This window comes from Salmo trutta, chromosome 20, assembly GCF_901001165.1.
Source record: "Salmo trutta chromosome 20, fSalTru1.1, whole genome shotgun sequence".
Classification (NCBI taxonomy): domain Eukaryota; kingdom Metazoa; phylum Chordata; class Actinopteri; order Salmoniformes; family Salmonidae; genus Salmo; species Salmo trutta.
In genome coordinates, this window is record NC_042976.1 from 53647874 (window position 1) to 53667862 (window position 19989).

The 19989-nt window shown below is 43.6% G+C and overlaps 1 protein-coding gene across 1 annotated transcript in view; it reads right to left on the reverse strand.

Moving 5' to 3' along the window:
- The window catches only part of LOC115156240 (Krueppel-like factor 12), a 187399-nt gene that overhangs the window by 43401 nt on the left and 124009 nt on the right, over positions 1–19989 (reverse strand). The window contains exon 14 of the mRNA XM_029703679.1: positions 18814–18949. Within this exon, the coding sequence (XP_029559539.1) occupies positions 18814–18949 (136 nt within the window). The remainder of the gene's footprint in view (positions 1–18813; positions 18950–19989) is intronic.

Here is a 19989-nt window from a genome sequence, read left to right on the forward strand (position 1 = left end):
TATTTATGCTGCAGTAGTTTATGTGTCGGGGGGCTAGGGTCAGTCTGTTACATCTGGAGTATTCTCTTGTCTTATTCGGTGTCCTGTGTGAATGTAAATATGCTCTCTCTAATTCTCTCTTTCTTTCTTTCTTTCTCTCGGAGGACCTGAGCCCTAGGACCATGCCTCAGGACTACCTGGCATGATGACTCCTTGCTGTCCCCAGTCCACCTGGCCATGCTGCTGCTCCAGTTTCAACTGTTCTGCCTGCGGCTACGGAACCCTGACCTGTTCACCGGACGTGCTTGTTGCACCCTCGACAACTACTATGATTATTATTATTTGACCATGCTGGTCATTTACAAACATTTTAACATCTTGACCATGTTCTGTTATAATATCCACCCGGCACAGCCAGAAGAGGACTGGCCACCCCTCATAGCCTGGTTCCTCTCTAGGTTTCTTCCTAGGTTTTTGGCCTTTCTCAGGAGTTTTTCCTAGGGAGTTTTTCCCAGCCACCGTGCTTCTTTCACATGCATTGCTTGCTGTTTGGGGTTTTAGGCTGGGTTTCTGTACAGCACTTTGAGATTTCAGCTGATGTACGAAGGGCTATATAAATACATTTGATTTGATTTGATTTTGATTTGATTGTTTGTTATATTATTATGTGTGTGATAATTTATTTTGGGTAATACAACCAATGCAAAATAACTTTTGTTTTGAAGTTATTTCCAATGTTTTAAGGGTTTATGAAAAGGGTATGTCCATCCTTACTTTTACATGAGTCCTTTGTATTGGTGTAGACTTGACGGACCGGATGGGACTCATTCCCTCTCAACCAAAAGGGATAAATCAGTATTTTCTCTGGTAGGCACAACCTACCTGGCACCCCTACACACAATAACTGCAAGTCAAAACCGTTACAATGTATACGGGTAAGAGTCTAGCTACACTTTCAGATATTATACGTTTTTAGTTTTGTCAGAAACTAATTTTCATTGCAAGTTAAAGTCATTTTCATTGCAAGTTAAAACGTACTCTTCGCTAGCTAGAAAAAGTTAGCTTGCTGGTTCACTAGCTAACGTGAAGTGTATGATCTGTGTAGTATTTGTATTTATTAGGGATCTAAGGCAGCAACTACTCTTCCTGGGGTCCAAACTCATCAAGGCACTTACATCACATATAGAACAAATGATAATACAGTACATCATATACAATCATTACACCGCTACATATCCACAACACAAAATGTTTACTGTAATACCACCATACAACAATATTACTTGTGTGTAGTATGCGTGTGTCTGATCCTGTGTGTATCTCTTCACAATCCCCGCAGTTCCATAAGGTGTATTTGTATAAGGTGTATTTGTATCTGTTTTTTAAATGTGATTCTACAGCTTGCATCAGTTACCTGATGTGGAATAGAGTGCCATGTATTCATGGCTATATGCAGTACTGTGCGCCTCCAATAGTCTGTTCTTGACTTGTGGATTGTGACGAGACCTCTGGTGGCACATCTAGAGGTGTATGCATGGGTGTCCAAGCTGTGTGCAGCATTCCAACACTTCTTATAAAAACAAGTAGTGATGAAGTCAATCTCTCATCCACTTTGAGCCATGAGAGATTTACGTGCATGTTTTAGTTTATTATTCAAATCAGAAATACATTTACATTGCTAGTTATAGCCTAATGTTAGCTAGCTAGTGAAGTGAATCTAGTTGGTTAGCTTTAGCTACCTGCAGATTCATACTACAGCTATGACAATCAGTTTGTATTGGTAGTATGAGTTGTGATTATGCTGGTTCATTGTTTAGCTAGCTAGCTACATGTCTAAACAAAACACTCCACTTTGCCAGATGATTAGGTAACCCATCAAGTTAGCCAGGTGTGTCTGGGGGTGATTATGGCCATCTATTGTATTTCATGTACATGTCTAGACAATAGTGACCCATCCACTTAGCTAGATATGGCTGGTGGTGTGGTGGTAATAGCAGTGCTTTCACATGATCCATCAATTTAGACAAGTGTGTCCGTGGGCAGCCCTCTTTGGCAGGTTTGTTGTGGTGCCATATTCTTTCAATTTTTAAATAATGATTTAATGGTGTTCCATAGGATGTTCAAAGTTTCAGATATATTTTTAGAACCCAACCCTGATCTGTACTTCTCCACAACTTTGTCCCTGACCTGTTTGAATAGCTTGTTGGTCTTCATGGTGCTGCTTGCTTGGTGGTGCCCCTTGCTTAGTGGTGTTACAGCCTCTGGGGCCTTTCAGAACAGGTGTATATATATTGAGATCATGTGACAGATCATGTGACACCTGGATCGCACACAGGTGGACTTTATTTAACAAATTATGTGACTTCTGAAGGTAATTGGTTGCACCAGATCTTATGTAGGGGCTTCATAACAAAGGGGGTGAATACATATGGACACACCACTTTTCCGTTTAAATTTTTTTGTACTTTTTGAAATAAGTAATTTTTTTCATTTCACTTCAGCAATTTGGACTATTTTGTGTATGTCCATTACATGAAATCCAAATAAAAATGAACTTAAATTACAGGTTGTAATGAAACAAAATTGGAAAAACGCCAAGGGGGATGAATACTTTTGCAAGGCACTGTACATGGTTCAAGCAGACCACCATAGTCCCTGTGCCCAAGGAAGTGAAGGTAACCTGCCTAAATGATTACTGCCCCGTAGCACTCATGTCGGTAGCCATGAAGTGCTTTGAAAGGCTGGTCATGACTGACATCAACAGCATCCTCCTGGATAACCTAGACCCACTCCAATTCGAATACCGCCCCAACAAATCCACAGATGACGCAATCTCAATTGCACTCCACACTGCCATTTCCCACCTGGACCCTGGGAATAAACACCTCCCTCTGCACCTCACTGTGTCCACATCACCAACAAACTATCATGGTCCAAACACAGTTGTGAAAAGGGCACAACAAAACCTTTTCCCCTTTAGGAGACTAAAAAGATTTGGCATGGGTCCCCAGATTCTCAAAAAGTTCTACAGCTGCACCATCGAGATCATCCTGACCGGTTGCATCACCGCCTAGTATGGCAACTGCTCGGCATCTGACCATAAGGTGCTACAGAGGGTAGTGCGAACGGCCCAGTACATCACTGGGGACAAGCTTCCTGCCATCCAGGACCGATATAATAGGCGTTGTCAAAAGAAAGCTCAAAAACTCCAGTCACCCAAGTCATCGACTTTTTTTTCTGCTACTGCACGGCAAGTGGTACCGGAGCGACAAGTCTTGGACCAAAAGGCACCTTAACAGCTTCTACCCCAAGCCATAAGACTGCTGAACAATTACTCAAATGGTGTCACATCCTGACCAGTATAGAGGTTATTTGTTATTGTAGTTTGGTCAGGACGTGGCATGGGGTGTTTGCTTTATGTGTTTCGGGGTTTTTTGGTTTATGTTCTATGTTAGTCTATTTCTATGTGTCTAGTTATTCTATTTCTATGTTTAGTTTATTGGGTTTACCTTCAATTGGAGGTAGCTGTTCCTTGTTGCCTCTAATTGAAGGTCCTATTTAGTAGGAGTGTTTTTTCATGGGTTTTTGTGGGTAGTTGTTCCGTGTTTAGCGTTTAGCCTGACAGGACTGTCTTCGTCGTCATTGTTTGTTATTTTGTTTCGTGTTCACCATCCTTCAATAAAAGATGAGTTCACACATTCCCGCTGCGCCTTGGTTCCATCTTTACGATGAACGTGACAGAACTACCCATCACCAACGTACCAAGCAGCGGGCCCAGGAGGAGCAAGGATCCTGGGCCAGGTAAAGAAGGGAGTGGAGGACATCATGGACATGGGAGGAGGTAATGGCAGGGGACAAGACCCTGCCATGGAAAGGTGGAGACAGCGAGGGAGGAACGGCGACAGTACGAAGAGCGTGCCCAACGACGGAAGCACGAGAGACACCCCCAATAATTTTTTTGGGGGGGGCACACGGGTAGTTGGCTGGGCCAAGGGTGAGCCCTAAGCCAACTCCCCGTGCTTATTATGGGGAGCAGCGGATCAGAAGAGCACCGGTCTATGCGGAAGTGTGCACGATCTCGCCCATGCGCACGCACAGTCCGGTGCGAGCGATTCCAGCCCCTCGCAAGTGCCGTGCTAGAGTGGGCATCCAGCCAGGTAGGAGTATGCCTGCACAGTACATCTGGCCACCAGTACGTCTCCTAGGCCCAGGCTACCCTACGCCTGCTCTACGCACGGCAGCCATCAGGCCTCTGCACAGCCAAGTTTGCCCTGTGCCAGCACTCCGCCCGTGCAGGGCTACTGTTACCACCCAGCCAGGACGGGTTGTGCAGGCTGTGCACTCCAGATCTCCAGTGCTTGTTCATGGCCCAGTGTATCCAGTTCCTGCTCCTCGCACTAGCCCTGAGGTGCGTGTCTCTAGTCTGGAGCCTCCAAAGCCAGCACCACGCACCAGGCCTCCAGTGCGTCAGCCCAGTCCAGTACGTCCTGTTCCTGTTCCTCGCACTAGCCTTGAGGTGCGTGCCTCCAGTCTGGTACCTCTAGTACCAGCCCCACGCACTAGGCCTCCAGTGCGTCAGCCCAGTCCAGTTCGTCCTGCTCCTGCTCCTCGCACTGGCCTTGAGGTGCGTGTTACCAGTCTGGCGCCTCCAAAGCCAGCCCCACGCACTAGGCCTGTGGTGCGCCTGTCCAGTCCAGAGCTTCCGGAGACAGTTCCCCGTCAAGAGCTTCCGGAGACAGTTCCCCGTCCAGAGCTTCCGGAGACAGTTCCCCGTCTAGAGCTTCCGGAGACAGTTCCCCGTCTAGAGCTTCCGGCGACAGTTCCCCGTCTAGAGCTTCCGGCGACAGTTCCCCATCTAGAGCTTCCGGCAACAGTTCCCCGTCTAGTGCTTCCGGCAACGTCCTACAGTCCGGAGCCTGCAAAGACGGCCCACAGTCCGCAACCGACAGAGACGGCCCACAGTCCGGAACCGACAGAGACGGCCCACAGTCCGGAACCGACAGAGACGGCCCACAGTCCGGAACCGACAGAGACGGACCACAGTCCGGAGCCTGCAGAGACGGTAGACTATGACTAAGGCCAGAGCCTGAGCCACCTCCATAGTAGGAGGATTGGGGAGGGGGGGTGTGGCACAAGAACCGTCGGTGACGGTGGCCACCCTCCCTTCCTTCCCTTTAGTTTGGGATTATTTTGTTTTGGGGTTTATTTTTGTGTTTATTTTTGTGTTTTTTTGTTTTAGGTGCATCCGGGGCCTGCACCTTTGGGGGGGGGGGGGTGGGGGGGGGGGGGGTACTGTCACGTCCTGACCAGTAAAGAGGTTATTTGTTATTGTAGTTTGGTCAGGACGTGGCAGGGGGTGTTTGTTTTATGTGTTTTGAGGTTTTTTGGTTTATGGTCTATGTTAGTCTATTTCTATGCCTGTGTCTAGTTATTCTATTTCTATGTTTAGTTTATTGGGTTGACCTTCAATTGGAGGCAGCTGTTCCTTGTTGCCTCTAATTGAAGGTCCTATTTAGTAGGGGTGTTTTTTCATGGGTTTTTGTGGGTAGTTGTTCCGTGTTTAGCGTTTAGCCTGACAGGACTGTCTTCGTCGTCATTGTTTGTTATTTTGTTTTGTGTTCACCGTCCTTCAATAAAAGAAGATGAGTTCACACATTCCCGCTGCGCCTTGGTTCCATCTTTACGATGAACGTTACAAATGGCCACCTGACTATTCACATTGACACGGTAAGGTCTACACTTGTTGTATTCGGCGCATGTGACAAATATAGTTTGATTTGATTTATCTTCAGTTTGGTCTATGATTAGTAGATGTGGTTAAGTGGACAAACAAATCTGGATCTAGCCTAGCAAAAGCAGCTCTGCTCAACTATTGGCAAGGATTTATTTATTGTACATCCATTCACCATGAGATGGTTTATTCTGCATTCAACATTTCTGTTGCATGAGATGTGAGCACCTATCAGATCCCCCTGCTGTCCTTCACCCCTCAGTGCAGTCTGCTGACCATCGCTGAGGCCAGGAAGAATTCCGCCAGCAGAAGTAGGAGCTGTGCTCATCGCCATGCACCACTCTACTGACTGAGGTAGACTATGTAGCAACTGACTCACAGGCAGTCAGGCAGGCAGAGACACACGCAGTCACATTTGACTTGAACGTATATTGACAGCACTCTACTCACAGGTAGCCTCTCCCTTCCCATCCCATTCATCTCCCTTTCTCTACCCTAGTTAACACGTGGTCTCGCATCTCCTTCATAGTGGCCTCAGCTAGACCCCACTGAATAACCTCTTGGTCTAGCCAGGTGAATCAAGAGCTTCAAATTGACCCTTCTTGGCTTTGGCTTCCAGGTGGGTTACAGTTACCATCCCCTTTTCTTTCATGCACCTCAATGATCTGCTATGGGTTTCACATTCTTCTTGAGGTGCTGATATTACTGATATTACAAAATTAAATGTTATCATTATGATAGTGAATCATTATATTCCCTCAGGGGACACCATAGACTGTAAGGGGGCTGTTGCCTGATTAGTGTCACGTTCGTCGTATTGAGTGGACCAAAATGCAGCGGGAATGTGTATACTCATCTTCTTTTATTGAGAAGGAACGTGAACACTGAACAAAATAACAAACACCGACGAAGACAGTCCTGTAAGGCTATACACGGAACAACTACCCACAAACACAGTGACAAAAACCCCTTACTTAAATATGGCCTCCAATTAAAAGCAACGAAGAACAGCTGCTTCTAATTGAAGGCCAAACCAAAAAACCCTGAACATAGAAATAGACTAAATAGACACAGACATAGAAATATACTAACATAGAACATTGCCCAAAAAGCCCGAAACACACTAAATAAACACCCCTTGCCACGCCTTGACCAAACTACAATAACAAAGAACCCATTTTACTGGTCACAGACACCATTCAAACAGTTTTAGAAACTTTAGTGTTTTCTATCCAAATCTACTAATTATATGCATATCCTAGCTTCTGAGTTTGAGTAGGAGGCCGTTTAAAATGGGCACGTATTTTTTTCAAAATTCGCTGTAGCGCCCCCTATCCTTAACGTGCGTCAAGAGGTTTTTAAGTAAGGGGTTTTTGTCACTGTGTTTGTGGGTAGTTGTTCTGTGTATAGCGTGTTGCCTTACAGGACTGTCTTTGTCGGTGTTTGTTATTTTGTTCAGTGTTCACGTTTGGTCATTTTGAGTAGCCTTCGGAACGCGCTAACCAGAAGAAGCTATTGGGACATAAATTATTAACTTTTTCGAACAAAACTACATTTGTTGTGGACCTGGGATCCCTGGAAGTGCCTTCTGATGAAGATAATCAAAGGTAAGGGAATATTTACAATAGTATACAAGAGTATATTTGATATTAGATGGTTCCAAGATGGCGCTAACCTGTATCGCCTAGCCTATTTTTCTGAGCATAGCATCCCCTTTTATTAAAAGTGTGATTTCCCAGTAAAGTTATTTTTAAATCTGGCAATGCGGTTGCATTCACGAGATGTTAATCTATAATTCTTTGAATGACAATATTACATTTTAAAAATGTTTTTGAATAGCAATTTAGTAAATTGTAACGCTGATCCACCGGATGCATTTGAGGGAAAATATTTTCTGAACGTCACGCGCCGATGTAAAATCCTGTTTTTATATATAAATATGAACTTTATCGAACAAAAGAATGCATGTATTGTGTAACATGATGTCCTAGGAGTGTCATCCGATGAAGATTGTCAAAGGTTAGTTTAGCTGTTTTTTGGTTATTTGTGATGCATGTGGTTGGTCGGAAAATGGCGGTGTGGCTATTTTGACCATGTACTCTCCTAACATAATGTAATGTTTTGCTTTTGCTGTAAAGCCTTTTTGAAATCAGACAACGTGGTTCGATTCAGGAGAAGTGTATCTATAAAACGGTGTAAAATAGTCCTATGTTTCAGAAAAAAAATGATTAGATTTGGTTATGGTTAGGTTATGAATATGGCGCTCTGATTTTTCGCTGGATGTTGATCCCGCATGCGGGACCAGTGTTTCAAGAGTTAAATATGGCCTCCAATTAAAAGCATAGAAGAACAGCTGCTTCTAATTGAAGGCCAAACCAAAAAAAACCTGAACATAGAAATAGACTAAATAGACACAGACATAGAAATATACTAACATAGAACATTGCCCAAAAAAACCCGAAACACACTAAACAAACACCCCCTGCCACGCCCTGACCAAACTACAATAACAAACAACCCATTTTACTGGTCAGGACGTGACAATTAGATTAGTTATTTTGGATATATTATGTTCTATATAAGTTTACAGTGCCTTCAGAAAGTATTCAGACCCCTTGACTTTGTACACATTTTATTACGTTACAGCTTTATTCTAAAATGGATTAAATACATAAAAATCCTCAGCAATCTACACAATATCCCATAATGACAAAGAAAAAACATTTTTTTTGCAAAGCTATTTAAGAAAAAAATGAAAATAACTTATTTACATAAGTATTCAGACCCTTTGCTATGAGACTCGAAATTGAGCTCAAGTGCATCCTGTTTCCATTGAATATCCTTGAGATGTTTCTACAACTTCATTGGAGTCCACCTGTGGAAAATTAAAATGATTGGACATGATTTGGAAAGGCACACACCTGTCTGTATAAGGTCCCACAGTTGACAGTGCATGTCAGAGCAGAAACCAAGCCATGAGGTCGAATCAGCTCCTAGACAGGATTGTGTCGAGGTACAGATCTGGGGAAGGGTACGCAAAAATTTCTGCAGCATTGAAGGTCCCCAGGAACAGAGTGGCCTTCATCATTCTTAAATGGAAGAAGTTTTGGAACCACCAAGGCTCTTCCTAGAGCTGGCCGCCCGGCCTAACAGGGCAATCGTGGGAGAAGGGCCTTGGTCAGAGAGGTGACCAAGAATCCGATAGTCACTCTGACAGAGCTCTAGAGTTCCTCTGTGGAGATGGGAGAAACTTCCAGAAGGACAACCATCTCTGCAGCACTCCACCAATCTGGCCTTTATTGTAGAGTGGCCAGACTGAAGCCACTCCTCAGTAAAAGGCACATGACAGCACACTTGGAGTTTGCCAAAGGGCACCTAAAGACTCTCAGACTATGAGAAACAATATTTTCTTGTCTGATGTAACCAAGATTGAACTATTTGGCCTGAATGCCAAGTGTCACATCTGGAGGAAACCTGGCACCACCGCTACGCTGAAGCATGGTGGTGGCAGCATCATGCTGTGGGGATATTTGTCAGCGGGAGGGACTGGGAGACTAGTCAGGATCAAGGCAAATATGAACAGTTTAAAGTACAGAGAGATCCTTGATGAAAACCTGCTCCAGAGCACTCAGGTCCCCAGACTGGGGTGAAGGTTCACCTTCCAACAAGACAATGACCACACAGCCAAGACAACGCAGGAGTGGCTTTGGGACAAGTCTCTGAATGTCCTTGAGTTGCCCAGCCAGAGCCCGGACTTGAAACCGATCGAACATCTCTGGAGAGACCTGAAAATAGCTGTGCAGCAATTCTCCCCATCCGACCTGACAAAGCTTGAAAGTATCTGCAGAGAAGAATGGGAGAAACTCCCCCAATCAGGTGTGCCAAGCTTGTAGCGTCATACCCAAGAAGACTCGATGCTGTAATCGCTGCCAAAGGTGCTTCAACAAAGTACTGAGTAAAGGCTCTGAGTACTGATTTGTAATGCATTTCTAAACATTTCTAAAAACCTGTTTTTGCTTTGTCATTATGGGGTATTGCGTGTAGATTGTTGAGAGAAAAAAACAATTTAATCATTTTTTAGAATAAGGCTGTAATGTAACAAAATGTGGAAAAAGTCAAGGGGTCTGAATACTTTCCCTCGGCACTGTATATTAGTTTCGGGTTCATCTAATCCCAACCTGACAGTGTGCCTTTCAACAAATCCATTTTCTTTTCCAACCCACCTGACCAACGCCATTGCTTTGTGTTTGTGGTTAACTCCAGCAGCTCCTCCATGTGATCCAGCACCATTTTCCTGTCATTTAGATCCTGCTGAAACTGTCCACTATCAGCCAGGTGAGGATGCTCTACCATGGAAAGAAAGGGCTGTTGTAGCATCACAATGGTTTACATTTTCCCTACAAGCAATGGCTTGTCTTACTTTTGATATTACCCTAATAAAATGTAGAAATGATTGTGATGGTTTTTTATGGTGTGGCTATTATTAAGCTTTAGCTACTGCAGGCACTCCAACTGACTCAGACAGTTGAATTTGAGGTGAGAAAGACTGTTTCAGGCCGACCAGAGTTACTCCTATACTTTAACAATATAGTGCTTATCTCCGTAAAAAATATTCAGGTCGAAAATGTACAAATTACCCTCCTTCTGTCTACGCTGTAGACATCTGACATAAATATAACATGCACACACGCATATCTCTATCTCCTCGGGATTAAGCCTAAGCTTCTCTTCCTTTATATATACTACAATGCCAAAAGTATGTGGACACCTGCTCGTTGAACATCTCATTCCAAAATCATGGGTATTAATATGGATTTGGTCCCACCTTTGCTGCTATAACAGCCTCTACTCTTCTGGGAAGGCTTTCAACTAGATGTTGGAACATTGCTGCCCTGACTTGCTTCAATTCAGCCACAAGAGCATTAGTGAGGTTGGGCACTGATGTTGGGCGATTAGGCCTAGCTCACAATTCATTCCAAATCCATTCCAAAGGTGTTTGATGGGGTTGAGGTCTGGGCTCTGTGCAGGCCAGTTAAGTTCTTCCACACAAATCTCGACAAACCATTTCTGTATGGACCTCGCATTGTGCACAGGGGAATTGTCATGCTGAAACAGGAAAGGGCCTTCCCCAAACTGTTGCCACGAAGTTGGAAACACAGAACCGTCTAGAATGTCATTGTATGCAGTAGCGTTAAGATTCGGGACTAAGGGGCCTAGCTTGAACCATGAAAAACAGCCCCAGACCATTAATCCTCCTCCACCAAACTTTAGTTGGCAATATGCATTCGGGCAGGTAGCATTCTCCTGGCATCCGCCAAACCCAGATTCGTCCGTCGGACTGCCAGATGGTGAAGTGTGATTCATTACTCCAGAGAACTCGTTTCCACTACTCCAGAGTCCCATGGTGGCAAGCTTTACACCACTCCAGCCAAAGCTTGCCATTGCGCATGGTGATCCTAGGCTTATCTGTGGCCATGTAAACCCATTTCATGAAGCTCCCGACGAACAGTTATTGTGCTTACGTTGCTTCCAGAGGCAGTTTGGAACTTGGCAGTGAGTGTTGACACCGATGGCAGACGATTTTTATGCGTTACGTGCTTCAGCACTCGGCGGTCCCGTTTTTGTGAGCTTGTGTGGCCTAACACTTAGTGGCTGAGCTGTTGTTGCTCCTAGACATTTCCTCTTCACAATAAAAGCACGTACAATTGACCGGCAGATTTAATGAACTGACTTGTTGGAAAGGTGGCATCCTATGACTGTGTTACTTTGAAAGTCATTGAGCTCTTCAGTAAGGCCATTCTCCTGCCAATGTTTGTCTATGGAGATTGCATGGCGGTGTGCTCGATTTTATACAGCTGTCAGCAACGGGTGTGGCTGAAATAGCCGAATCCACTAATACAGAGTTAGCGTTAGAATCCTACTCATTCAAGAGATTTTCTTTTTTACTATTTTCTACATTGTAGAATAATAGTGAAGACATCAAAAGTATGAAATAACACATATAGAATCATGTAGTAAGCAAAATAAAATTCAACAAATCAAAATATATTTTATATTTGAGATTCTTCAAAGTAGCCACCCTTTGCCTTGATGACAGCTTTGTACAATCTTGGAATTCTCTCAACCAGCTACATGAGGTTGTCACCTGGAATGGATTTCAATTAACAGGTGTGCCTTGTTAAAAGTTAAATATTTTTTAAGGTATCTCCCATTCTTCTCTGTAGATCCTCTCAAGAGCTGTCATGTCAGGTTGGATGGGGAGCGTTGCTGCACAACTATTTTCAGGTCTCTCCCGAGATGTTCGATCGGGTCCAAGTCCAGACTTTGGCTGGGCCACTCAAGAACATTCAGAGACTTGTTCCGAAGCTAATCCTGCGTTGTCTTGGCTGTGTGCTTAGGGTCATTGTCCTGTTTAAGATGAACCTTTGCCCCAGTCTGATATTCTGAGCGCTCCGGAGCAGGTTTTCATCAAGGATCTCTCTGTACTTAGCTCCGTTCATATTTCCCTTGATCCTGACTAGTCTCCCAGTTCCTGCTGCTGAAAAACATCCCTACAGCATGATGCTGTCACCACCATGTTTCACCATAGCGATGGTGCCAGGTTTCCTCCAGATGTGACGATTGGCATTCAGGCCAAAGACTTCAGTCTTGGTTACATCAGACCAGAGAATCTTGTTCAACCTCTCTTTCGTGTCGTCTGAGATTCCCAAAGATTGGAAAGCAGCTGCGGTCATCCCCCTCTTCAAAGGGGGGGACACTCTTGACCCAAACTGCTACAGACCTATATCTATCCTACCCTGCCTTTCTAAAGTCTTTGAAAGCCAAGTCAACAAACAAATTACCGACCATTTCGAATCCCACCACACCTTCTCCGCTATGCATTCTGGTTTCAGAGCTGGTCATGGGTGCACCTCAGCCACGCTCAAGGTCCTAAACGATATCTTAACCGCCATCGATAAGAAACAATACTGTGCTGCTGTATTCATTGACCTAGCCAAGGCTTTCGACTGTCAATCACCACATCCTCATCGGTAGACTCAATAGCTTTGGTTTCTCAAATGATTGCCTCGCCTGGTTCACCAACTTCTCCGATAGAGTTCAGTGTGTCTAATCAGAGGGCCTGTTGTCCGGGCCATTGGCAGTCTCTATGGGGGTGCCACAGGGTTCAAATCTTGGGCCGACTCTTTTCTCTGTATACATCAATGATGTCGCTCTTGCTGCTGGTGAGTCTCTGATCCACCTCTACGCAGACGACACCATTCTGTATACTTCTGGCCCTTCTTTGGACACTGTGTTAACTACACTTCAGACGAGCTTCAATGCCATACAACTCTCCTTCCGTGGCCTCCAACTGCTCTTAAATACAAGTAAAACTAAATGCATGCTCGTCAACCGATCGCTGCCTGCACCTGCCCGCTCGTCCAGCATCACTACTGTGGACGGTTCTGACTTAGAATATGTGGACAACTACAAATACCTAGGTGTCTGGTTAGACTGTAAACTCTCCTTCCAGACTCACATCAAACATCTCCAATCCAAAGTTGAATCTAGAATTGGCTTCCTATTTCGCAACAAAGCATCTTTCACTCATGCTGCCAAACATACCCTCGTAAAACTGACCATCCTACCGAGCCTCGACTTCGGCGATGTCATTTACAAAATAGCCTCCAATACCCTACTCAATAAATTGGATGCAGTCTATCACAGTGCCATTCGTTTTGTCACCAAAGCTCCATATACTACCCACCACTGCGACCTGTATGCTCTCGTTGGCTGGCCCTCGCTTCATACTCGTCGCCAAACCCACTGGCTCCAAGTCATCTACAAGACCCTGCTAGGCAAAGTTCCCCCTTATCTCAGCTCGCTGGTCACCATAGCAGCACCAACCTGTAGCACGCGCTCCAGCAGGTATATCTCTCTGGTCACCCCAAAGCCAATTCCTCCTTCGGCTGCCTCTCCTTCCAGTTCTCTGCTGCCAATGATTGGAACGAACTACAAAAATCTCTAAAACTGGAAACACTTATCTCCCTCACTAGCTTTAAGCTCCAACTGTCAGAGCAGCTCACAGATTACTGCACCTGTACATAGCCCATCTATAATTTAGCCCAAACAACTACCTCTTTCCTCTACTGTATTTATTTATTTTGCTCCTTTGCACCCCATTATTTCTATTTCTACTTTGCACTTTCTTCCACTACAAATCTACCATTCCAGTGTTTTACTTGCTATATTGTATTTACTTCGCCACCATGGCCTTTTTTGCCTTTACCTCCCTTATCTCACCTCATTTGCTCACTTTGTATATAGACAAATTTTTCTACTATGTTATTGACTGTATGTTTGTTTTACTCCATGTGAAACTCTGTGTTGTTGTATGTGTCAAACTGCTTGCTTTATCTTGGCCAGGTCGCAATTGTAAATGAGAACTTGTTCTCAACTTGCCTACCTGGTTAAATAAAGGTGAAATAAATACAATAAATGGAAAACTCCAAGTGGATTGTCATGTGCCTTTTACTGAGGAGTGGCTTCGGTCTGGCCACTGCACCATCAAGGCCTGATTGGTGGAGTGCTGCAGAGATAGTTGTCCTTCTGGCAGTTTCTCCCACCTCCACAGAGGAACTCTGGAGCTCTGTCAGAGTGACCATCGAGTTATTGGTCACCTCCCTGACCAAGGCCCTTCACCCTCGATTGCTTAGTTTGGCCGGGCAGCCAGCTATAGGAAGAGTCTTGGTGGTCCAAACTTCTTCCATTTAAGAAGGATGGAGGCCACTGTGTTCTTGGAGACCTTCAGTGCTGCAGAAATGTTTTCGTACCCTTCCCCAGATCTGTACCTCGACACAATCCTGTCTCAGAGCTCTACAGACAATTCCTTCGACCTCATGGCTTGGTTTTTGCTCTGACATGCACTGTCAACTGTGGGACCTTAAATAGACAGGTGTGTGCCTTTTCCAAATCATGTCCATTCAATTGAAGTTACCACAATATGGACTCTAATCAAGTTGTAGAAACAAGGATCATTAATGCAAACAGGATGTAGCTGAGCTCAATTTCGCGTCTCATATCAAAAGGCCTGAATACTTATGTAAATATACATTTGCACACATTTAAAAAAAATGTTTTCGCTTTGTCATTATGGGGTATTGTGTGTAGATTGAGGAGCAAACATTTTATTTAATCCATTTTAGAAGAAGGCAGTAATGTAACAAAATGTGGAAAATGTCAAGGGGTCTGAATACATTCTGAATGCACTGTATGTTATCCAAAAGTGTCTGGTATGGTCATTTATTATCAAGATCAGGGGTAAAATATCCCTGGGCTGTCCAAATTTGAAACTGTAACTAAATCAAGTCAATCGGAGGGATTGAGTTTTTTGCCAGAAGGGCATGGTCCAGAATCGAACCCACGTAGGCCTTTAATAACACAAAAGGCCTATATTTACGCACCTGGACCACTCCAGGCCACAATTGAACTACATTTTGACAGTTCATTCGTAACCTTAGGATACACTAGACACTTTTACGTCATAGCCTAGTGGAGACCAATAGCTATCTTGTGTTATTAAGCTATATAAAACAACAGTTGTTGACGTGTATGGCTGCATTTCAGATACATTTTAATGTTGCAGTAATAGAAGCTAGGCCTAGTTTTTTGAGCAAGCGAGAGAGAATATAATTTTGATAGCAAGCTCTGATACCAATGACTCAATTGCTCCCACATGGAGAGAAAGAGTTCTGCTCAAATTCTCAGCAACAAAAGAGTGATCAAGTTAATTAAGATCTGACATATGTAGCTATGGAAACACAATTTTCCTAGTATAACATCAGGGTATATAAGAAAGCGTAACACTGGTGTCACAGTTGAAAAGTAGCATAAATGCAGAGTACTGTATGCCTGTGTCCAAAATGGCACCCTATTCCCTATTTGGTACTATGTAAGGGAAAGTGAGTCATTTTGGAAGAGGGAAACCGGTGTATTTCCTGAGGGAACATCATTAGTGGGGGTTTAACACAGGAACACAGTCCTGGAATAGTTTCCTAACAGTTAGTCTAAATAACAGTGTGTGTGTGTGTGTTCTGTGTTTCCTACTAGTTAAAATTAATTACAGTGCAACACCGACAATATTGAGTCTGGCCAGTCTGACGGGTAACAGTACAGAGTCTGGGCAGGGACATATGACTGTAGTTCTGTGTCTGGAACTTTATGGCTTTAGGGCAGGAGAGCAGACGATGAAGCCCTGGTTCTGATCATCCGAATGGACTTCAAAGGCAACTAGCTCTCACAGTCTCACATCAGAATTAGACGTTCATCCATGTTTCTCAAACAAAACATTTTTGTTGTTCCAAAAGTCACATTTCGAAGTGTTAAAGGTTACTTTTAGGCATTGACACCAACATCTTAAGGTTAGGTATTAAATCAGAATGGTTAAGGTAAGGTTAAACCTGTTGGGGATAGGGGGCAGTATTTGCACGGCCGGATAAAAAACATACCCGATTTAATCTGGTTACTTCTCCTGCCCAATAACTAGAATATGCATATAATTGTTTGATTTGGATGGAAAACACCCTAAAGTTTCTAAAACTGTTTGAATGGTGTCTGTGAGTATAACAGAACTCATTTGGCAGGCCAAAACCTGAGAAGATTCCAAACAGGAAGCGCTCTCTCTGACTATTTCTTGGCCTTCTTGATCATCTCTAACCAAAACAGGGGATCTCTGGCATAACGTGACATTTTCTAACGCTCCCATAGGCTCTCAGAAGGCGCCAGAACGATCAATGGTGGCTTTGCAGGCCCTGGCTGAAAAACATTAGCGCATTTGGATAGTGGTCGATCTGAGGACAATGAGACTGGAGGCGCGTGCACGAGCCGACACCATGTTTGCTTTCTCTCTCTTTGAACGAAAACAACGACTCCCGGTCGGAATATTATCATTTTTTTTACGAGAAAAATAGCATAAAAATTGATTTTAAACAGCGGTTGACATGCTTCGAAGTACGGTAATGGAATATTTTGGAATTTTTTGTCACGAAATATGTCGGGCGCGTCACCCTTCTTTACCGTTCGGATAGTGTCTTGAACGCACGAATAAAACAGAGGATATTTGAACTTAACTATGGATTATTTTGAACCAAACCAACATTTGTTATTGAAGTAGAAGTCCTGGGAGTGCATTCTGATGAAGAACAGCAAAGGTAATCAAACTTTTCTAATAGTAAATCGGAGTTTGGTGAGTACCACACTTGGTGGGTGTCAAAATAGCTAGCCTGTGATGGCCGGGCTATCTACTCAGAATATTGCAAAATGTGCTTTCACCGAAAAGCTATTTTAAAATCGGACATAGCGAGTGCATAAAGGAGTTCTGTATCTATAATTCTTAAAAGAATTGTTATGTTTTTTGTGAACGTTTATCGTGAGTAATTTAGTAAATTCACCGGAAGTGTTCGGTGGGAATGCTAGTCACATGCTAATGTAAAAAGCTGGTTTTTGATATAAATATGAACTTGATTGAACAAAACATGCATGTATTGTATAACATAATGTCCTAGGATTGTCATCTGATGAAGATCATCAAAGGTTAGTGCTGCATTTAGCTGTGGTTTGGGTTTATGTGACATTATATGCTAGCTTGAAAAATGGGTGTCTGATTATTTCTGGCTGGGTACTCTGCTGACATAATCTAATGTTTTGCTTTCGTTGTAAAGCCTTTTTGAAATCGGACAGTGTGGTTAGATTAACGAGAGTCTTGTCTTTAAAATGGTGTAAAATAGTCATATGTTTGAGAAATTGAAGTAATAGCATTTCTAAGGTATTTGAATATCGCGCCACGGGATTACACTGGCTGTTGAGTGGTCCAGAGAGGTTAACTGATTATGTGACTTCTGAAGGTAATTGAGAGGTTAAGTTTTGGGATAGGCTTAAAACACACTATACATACAGTGGTTGCTCCTGAAGGTTTTGCGATTATGCTGCGGGACTTAGAGGTAATTTGTGGTTTAGTACGATACCCTGCGTCACTACTTCATTGCTCCAGACCAGCGCAAGGGGGAGTTAGAGCACTGATTATGCTTTTGGGTCCCAAGGCGCTACTGTGTCTCTGTAGTACTGTAGCCTTCTCCCGACCGGTCACGCTGAGCAGCGCCTTAGTGGCGCAGCAAGCTGAGTTGCTACAGATGCTAGTTCAATACCCGTGCTGGCCTCGACTGGGACATCCATGAGATGACTGTAGGTTTTTGGTTTCTCTCCCTCTAAAAAGAGAAATAAATAATTCTAAATAACAAACTGGACCCCCACCCCGCCCCACTGGGTAGCACAGAGCAACACTTTATGGGTCATTGCACTAATAATGGCTCTGACTAAGGAATTGTTCCCGCTGTTCTTAGTGGCAGTCTGCACATTCAAACTAAAACAATGTAACTAATAATGGCACAAAAAATGCCCCTTAGATATTAATTCGGAGGGCAGATATTATTAAAGCATTAGACCATTCACTAAAGGCATCACTGAAAAGTTATACTTAAAGGACTTACCACTGTACACATGGACTAGATATGTGGTAGTAGAGTAGAGGCTTGAGGGCACTGTTGTGAATGTATTGTAATGTTTTAAAAATGGTATAACTGCCTTAATTTTGCTGGATCCCAGGAGGAGTAGCTGCTTCTACCTTTCTATCACTGGATTTGAACACGCAACCTTTGGCACCAGAGGCAGTTGCATATGCCCATCCACCATCCCTGACCACAACAGCCTATCAAATTCAAAACCTGCTTGAATGAACAGCGCTCACTGTTGCCCCTAGTGGCCAGTTTCCACATCAACTCCCAACGTCCTCAGACATGGATGGACATTGAATACTGACTTGTATCACGGGTGACCTGGCTGGGTTAAAGTATGAGCGCTGGGTCTTGAAGTTTCTACGTTTAGGGGGGAGGGAGAGCAGACTGAAACACTGGTTCTGATTATCAGACTACACTAGGATGGATGGGGAAGCCGTGACTCATCTTATTATACTCAGATGGACTAGACACATGGGGAGGGTGGTAAAGTCTATACAGAGGGACATATAATACACAAACACACACACACAGAACACACACGCTGGTACTTACTTCTGTACGGCCCGTGCTATAGACAGAGCAGTAGATCCGGTCTCGTTAACGCTGTCCAGTGTGACATTGGGCAGGTCGTCATCTTCACTGTCACTCTTGATATGCCGTGGCAACAAGCCGTTGTGGTCAGTGCGGGCTGCCATGGAAACAGACAGAGAAGAGTAAGTCCCATATGTTCTATTCTATACTGTAGCATGTGATACTGTCAAGAGGTAACATGAGTTAGACATACAGATATACTATCTTTATTCAATCACTCTGTTGTAGAAGATCATTTTCCTGCGCAGCAGGAAATGCAAATTGTAGCGTAGAAGTTAAAATGTCAGACTTGATTTACTGTAGGGGCTGACATTATTGGCAAGATTTGCAAAAAATACTGTATAAAATAAAATAAATACTTATACTGTATGCAAAAAGAAGTAGGAAATTATATTATTTTATACTAACATACTGTACACTGAGTGGACAAAACATTAGAAACACCTGCTCTTTCCATGACACACTGACCAGGTGAATCCAGGTGAATGCTATGATCCCTTTAATCCACTTCAATCAGTGTAGATGAAGGGTTAGGGTTAGGGTTAGGGTTAGGGCAATGAGCCGTTACCCTAATGACAGCAAAAATATTATGAGATTGGAAAAAACATTGGGAGTGATCTTAGACCGCGAACTGACTGGCCTCTTCAGTTCAAACCATAGGTTTTCAAAGGGGATCAGAGACTGCGCAGGTCATTGCAAAATGTTGATTTTATGGTCAGTTAACCATTTCTTTGGATTTTTATGCTTGGTGTTTTTGTCTTGCTGGAAGATCCACTTGCGGCCAAGTTTCAGCCTCCTGGCAGAGGCAACAAGGTTTTTGGATAAAATGTCCTGGTACTAGGTTCATCATGCGTTGACCTTAACAAGGTCCCCAGGTTCAGTGGAAGCAAAGTAGGCCCATAACATCAAAGATCCACCACCATATTTTATAGTAGATATGGCGTTCTTTTCTGCTTCATTATTTTGATACCAAATCCACTACTTGTGTGAGTGGCCAAAGATATCTATTTTCATGTCATCTGATGATAGGACCGGTTCCATTCCAAGTGCCAATACCGTTTAGCACACGCCAGGCATTTCCATTTGGTGAATGGCATGAAAATATAGCTATTTTGTCACACACACCAATATAGTTCA